Source organism: Octodon degus, unplaced genomic scaffold, assembly GCF_000260255.1.
Source record: "Octodon degus isolate 3935 unplaced genomic scaffold, OctDeg1.0 scaffold00203, whole genome shotgun sequence".
Lineage (NCBI taxonomy): Eukaryota > Metazoa > Chordata > Mammalia > Rodentia > Octodontidae > Octodon > Octodon degus.
In genome coordinates, this window is record NW_004524779.1 from 2,264,139 (window position 1) to 2,270,389 (window position 6,251).

General features: G+C 37.6%; 1 protein-coding gene across 1 annotated transcript in view; it reads right to left on the reverse strand.

Annotated features, from left to right (window-relative positions):
• The window catches only part of Atp11b (ATPase phospholipid transporting 11B (putative)), a 92,216-nt gene that overhangs the window by 55,986 nt on the left and 29,979 nt on the right, over positions 1-6,251 (reverse strand). The window contains exons 7-8 of the mRNA XM_023704778.1: positions 5,257-5,304; positions 2,909-2,973 (exon numbers count right to left, since the gene is read on the reverse strand). Of these exons, the coding sequence (XP_023560546.1) occupies positions 2,909-2,973; positions 5,257-5,304 (113 nt within the window). The remainder of the gene's footprint in view (positions 1-2,908; positions 2,974-5,256; positions 5,305-6,251) is intronic.

Here is a 6,251-nt window from a genome sequence, read left to right on the forward strand (position 1 = left end):
ATTAACTTTTCGAACTTACATTTCATTGAAAATTAAATCCCTTGCTGGCCCCATCCCCAGGGCACACTGAGAAGGCAAGTGAGACTGGGTGTGGTGGCATGAGCCTCTTTTTACAGTTTTAAATCATTTTCTATGTCTACTTTTGGGGAGCCCCTGTCAATGTGCTGGACGGGAAGGAAGAGCATAGCTGACACATGAACAGGTGCCTGAATGGAAGAGACACAACTAGAACTGACAGAGGGAGAGATAGGAAAGAGATGGATGGCTTCTACAGAAGGAACTAGCAGAGTTAACAAAGACGCAAAAGAAAAGCATACTCTGGTAGGTTGTTACAGTGGATCAGGGTCAGAGTGAAAGGCCATGGATGCTACAATCACTCTGGGTATCATTCCATAAGCACTGGAGAGATTAACAAGGCAGCATATAAGGGCAAACTATATAAACACAAGTAAAATGCTGTTTGTAAAATGTCTACATGAAGGACTGAGATTAATAAAAATGACAGTAATAATAATAGGTCTAAAACTTGGAAACGAATAAAATTAGACAAAACCAGTCTTACATATAAAAAAGGTTACAGTTAGACCTTGCCTTGAATACTAGGTCTGACACTTACTAGCTTTACATTTTGGTAAGTAATCCAAGTCTCCATTTCCTCATCACATAGTACATCTGCACTTTCATGTAATCTTTCTTACATTCTAACCAGAGAAGAAAACCCTGGTCCCACTACACCATTCCTGTTTCCCTCTACTCCCTAGCCCCTGGGAACAACTTATCTGCTTTGTACACACGAACCTGTGTATTATAAGTATTTCAAGTAATTGGAATCATACAATACAGACCTTTTATGTTTGGCATCTTTTACTCAACATAGTATTTCCAAGGTTCATTCCTTCTTATGGCTGAGTAGTATTCTATTATACAAATACATCAAATTTTGCTTGTCTTTTTTTTTTTGTTTGTTTGTTTGTTTAATGTATTTAGTACAGAGTCTTACTGTGCAGCTCAGACTCGACTGCTAGTGATCCTCCTGTTTTCAGCCTCCCTAGTGCTGGGATTACAAGCATGGGCCACCACTCCTGGTCTTATTTTTTTATTAGCTGATAAACATTTGGGCTATTTTTAGCTATAATGTATGCACAGTGACACTATGAATGTTTTGGGCAAGTTTTTGTTTAAATGCCCATTTTTAGTTCTCTGGGGTATACACTTAAAATGAGATTAAGTCATATGCTAATAGTATGTTTACTTACTGAAGAACTGCCACACTGATTTTTATAGCAACTGCAACATCTTATATTCCATGAGCAATATAAGACAGTTCTAATTTTTATACAGCCTTGCCAATACTTATCTCCTTTTTTAAAAAATATGCGTTTCTTGGAGGTGGCAAGAAAGCTCTGCAGTTTAAAGTGCCTGCTTAGGCAAGCCTAGGCAGGTGCAGGGGACCACGGTTCAATTCCGGGCACCACAGGTCACAACAGCTCCGCCCTAAGAGTGGACTGAGCCAGACCAAAAAAAAAAAGCATTTCTTTACCAGAGTAATACTTTGGGATAAGATAATAATATAGGTATATGAAAAGAGACTGAGAAAGAAGACCACAAAAGCCTTGATTTCACACCTTATATTTTTTAGTCTTTTATGTAAAGTTTTTTATATAAAGGAACTACGTTAGGTTTAAGTGTGTGCAGCTGATTTATATAGTCTCAAGGTATACCCACTTCCCTACAAATGACTCAATTTTATCCTTAAGGCAAAGTAGTACTCCATTGTGCTAATTTTCTTTAACCATTCATCTGTTGTTAAACATACAGGCTGCTTCCATTATTTGGCTAATATGAAAAAAAAAAAAAAAAGATAACAGGAAGTAGCAAGATCTTTTTCAGATGAGATCAGGCTCGTTCAGGGTGGTATAGCTACAGACGATAGTTATTTTCCAAATGGAAAGAGGAGGAAGGAGAGAAAAATGGGATGAAGAACTGAGGTATATTATATATCTGTAGCAACTCTCTACAAGGAATATAATCATAATATATATATGTCCTAATAAAAATTAAAACAGAAATAAAAGCAATAAAGCTCTGACTGGGCCGGGGAGATGGCTCAGTAGAATAAGCGCTTCCCTGGCAAGCGCAAGGGCCTGAGTTCAATCCCCAATTCCGCCAAGAAAAAAAAAAAAAAAAAAAAAAGCTGTGACTAATGGAGGGGTGGGGGGGGCAGAATGCTGAAAACTGGAGGAACTAGGTTACTGTCACTGTCAGAATTTGCCCAGAGTGAATTCAGAATCTACTGAGTTGATGTAGTTCTCCAAAGCAACAGAACTATTTATTTATCCTTTTAATACCACCAGTACATGTTCCAATACTACCTGGTAAGAGGCAGCGATCAAGACTAGTTTGTTCAATTAATGAATCTGAGGTTATTAATTCCATGTAAGACTAATCATAATGGAATTATGGAAGAGGTTTATTACATGTCCTAAATTACACTGGCTCTCATCCATATTTCTTAAAGTTCAGAATTATTTTCTCCTTTTGTCTTTTTGTTTGTTTTTGAGACAGGTGTGGCTGGGCAATTAAGGCTGGCCTTGAATTCACTAGTTCAAGCCCAGGCTGGCAATCCTTATGCCACAGCCTCCTGAGTGCTGAGATTACAGGTGTGCACCACCATGCCTGGCCCAGAATTATTTTCTTAGTGTTCAGTTTCACAAGCTACCATAAAGAAAAATAAAGAGCAAGGTTCTATTCTATTACTCAAAAACAAATCAACAACAAAAATTACCATATGTAACATTTTATTAATAAATTATGCAATCAAAAGGCAATATATGCTGTGCTTTTTAAAATATTTTATACCAAGTATCAATACAAAAGAATATTTAAAAAATTTTAAGTATGTACAAACCAAAAATTTCTTTGGTGTTTTTTAGTCTGGCTCCACGAAGTAAAAGACTCTCTGGGCCCAGAGGCCTAAGAAAAAAGAGAAATTAAAAAAAACCAATGGATACCAAAAACTCAATTTAACAAAAGGGCTTTGTCAGTAGAAAATACTTAAGCTACACATAATATACTAGTTTCATATAAAACCAAAACCTAGCTATTATAAAGCTGCCTCCGCTGACCACGATGTTAGTTACCTGCTTTAGCATTTCAGTCACTTCAAGGTTAATGGCTCAGAAATAAAATAGGCGTGTAAATAAACTCACAAAGCCACAAGTTCCAAAAATTATAAACATAAAATACAACAAAATCAAAGATTAAGCACTGATTTAAGAAAGTTAAGCAAAAGATGGAATTTTAAAAAATTGAGCAAATAAAGTTGTAGAAATGGCTAATTAAAATGCAATGTAAACAAACTGTACAATTGTGTATAAATGCATGAGTTCTGTACAATTATGCTAGATTATACAGTAAGATGTAGAAAATGTTAGTGTTTTTTGTAGGCAAGATCATACAGTACAATTTGACTACTTGCATTGCACACTTCTTGGAGCACAGGTCTTCTTGCTGTTTGAATTTCTCTCCATAAAGGAGATATAAAATGACAAGGAATAACTAGAAAGGAAATTGTATCTTCTTAGTGACAGAGAAATCACTGAGTCTGTTATGGATAAATTAAAAAGCCTTTATTTTGTTGGTAACACTTATGCTTTCCTAAAGATACATATAATATTTACTGTAAGCAAATAGAACTTGAATCGTTGATTTAAAATCTCCAGACCCAAACAACTATCAAATCTGTGATGCGCCAAGGAGGGCCAAGTATGTAGGACACGGTTAACAAGTACAATTTTGCTAGATATTTGGAGTGTCCTTCATGGATATTCCAAAATCACTGTGGCAACTATTCAGAACTATAATGTGGCTCTTTCCCCCTTGATACTACTTCTAACAATAAAGAAAAATACTTTGAGTTCACAATGGGATACAAGTTTTAGATTCTAAAGGCAATTCATCAGTTCATTTCAGTTGCTTCACTAAAGAACATAGTTTAATTTTTCAGACACTCTAAGAGATGGAAGTAATATAACTGCTACTTTCCTTTACCAGCCACAGTATCTTAGTACAATTCAAATGATGTATCCTCACAGTTTTCACTATTCCACTATAGAAATAAAAATAAAACCAGTCACAGTTGTTCACCAGGGACTCTACACACAGAAAGATTTTATTTACAGAGTTTACTGAATGGGCTCCTATGTTAATGCTCATTAAAATGTGAATCAGTGCTGACATATGGCAATTTTGATGGCTTGTCAATTTTATTTTAAAAGTGCTCAATTCTATTACTGACTTATTTCCTACAGACGGTACAAACTAGACAGGTCTCCAAAAAAAAGAAGTAGCACGTCAAATTTGATTAGAAATTCAGGGATGATTCCAAGACTGACTCTAATTTAAGCCCTTTAGTCAAGAATAACAATGTAATTTCATGCAACAAGCATATCTTTTAACTGTCCAAAAATCCTTTCATTAAGATGTGAAAAGCTGGGCTAGGGGGTAGCTCAGTGGTCTAAGTGCCTGCCTGGGAAGTACAAGGACCCGAGTTTGATCCCTGGTACCATATGCCAGGCTGGCTCTGGAGCACAGACACTTTATGCTGGCCACCAAATCAGGCATGGTGGTACATGCCTGTAATCCCAGCACTGGGGAGGCTGAGACAAGATCACTATGAGTCCAAGCTGCATAGTGAGACCTTGTAACCAATCAATCAATCAATCAATCAACCTTATTTAAAAATGCAAAAATTAACCTGAATACTGGAGGTGGAATGGGTTAATCAAATAAGCAAAAATGAATCTAAATAAATAACTGGTTCTGCAGCAGGCACGAAATGTTCAAGGTTGAATGATTTTAAAGTAAAGACCATACACCATTTCTATTTGCTATATGGTACATATTAACATTTGCAAGAAGTGCTCTGCATTGAACTCAGAGGAAGCATGCACTCCATCACAGAGCCACACACAACCCCTCATACTCTTGACTATGTAGTATAGATTTAATTGTATAAGGATCTGAATAGAAAGCAGCTATTAGAAAAAAATTTTTTTTGCTAAATTATTGTTATTATTTCATGGTATATTTCATCTTTACTTGTTGGTGCTACCAATTACTAGCAGATAGAGGACTAAATATTTTAAAATTAACCTTATTCCATGATGGCTGTTTGTTTATATGATCTCCTTTTACCCTTCAATCCCATGCTCAGATGGTTCCCACTAAGAGTAGATGACACAAATTTATTCTTACCTTACAATTTCTTCCATTTGATGAGTTATTATCATTCGTCCCATGAATCTATAAAAGAATGTACCATATTATACAAATGTGATATTTTACTGCTTATCTCGTCAACAGGCAGACCACGATAGATATCTTATTTTTTTAACTTTTTATGTATTTCGTAGAATCTACAGGGTTTCACTGCACAGATGGTAGCGATCCTTCCTGTTTTTCAGCCTCCCAAGTGCTGGGATTACAGGCATGTACAACCACGCCCAGTCTCAGTGAGCTCTGGGGGCGGGGCCAGCACAGCAGGCTGGGGATTGAAACCCTAGCCCATGTCTGCCTTAGCAGGTGCTTTAATCCACTGAGCTGAGACAACCCCGGGCGTGCGAATCCTGAACAGACCCAGAGCGCAGGCCCCGCAAGTGAGTGGGACGACCCGGGGCCACGGGATCCTGAATAGACCAGGAGCGCAGGCCCAGCGAGTAAGTGAGACGACCCAGGACGCGGGATCCTCAATAGACCCAGAGTACAGGCCCAGCAAGGAACCCTTCAGCAGAACTCCCAGCAAAGAGGCTAGAGGCAAAACTCACCCAGCTGATTCAGGAGCCAGAACATCTTGCCACAGAGACACAAAGGGTTCAACTCTAACGGCTGCAGCAGAAAGAAGTGGAGCACAACAACCAGATCCAAACAACACCCACCTGGAGGAATGTGAACTTCCTAGATCTGGACCTGGTGCTAAGATAATAACTCTATCTAAGCTCTATACCAAAGGTCAGAAGACAGTGGTATACAAAATGACAAAGAGAAGGAACAAAAATGCAGTCTCAGGCCTTGAGTCTACCCACTACAAATGCAGAAAACACTAGCACTGAGGAAACTGGAAATCACACACCAGATATCTCTGAAATAATAGTGCTGGCAGTAAAGAAACAACTGCAGAAAGGTATAGAAGAAATCAGATCAGAAATAATTTCTGAACTAAAAAATTTAGTAGTAACTATAATCAAAGAAGT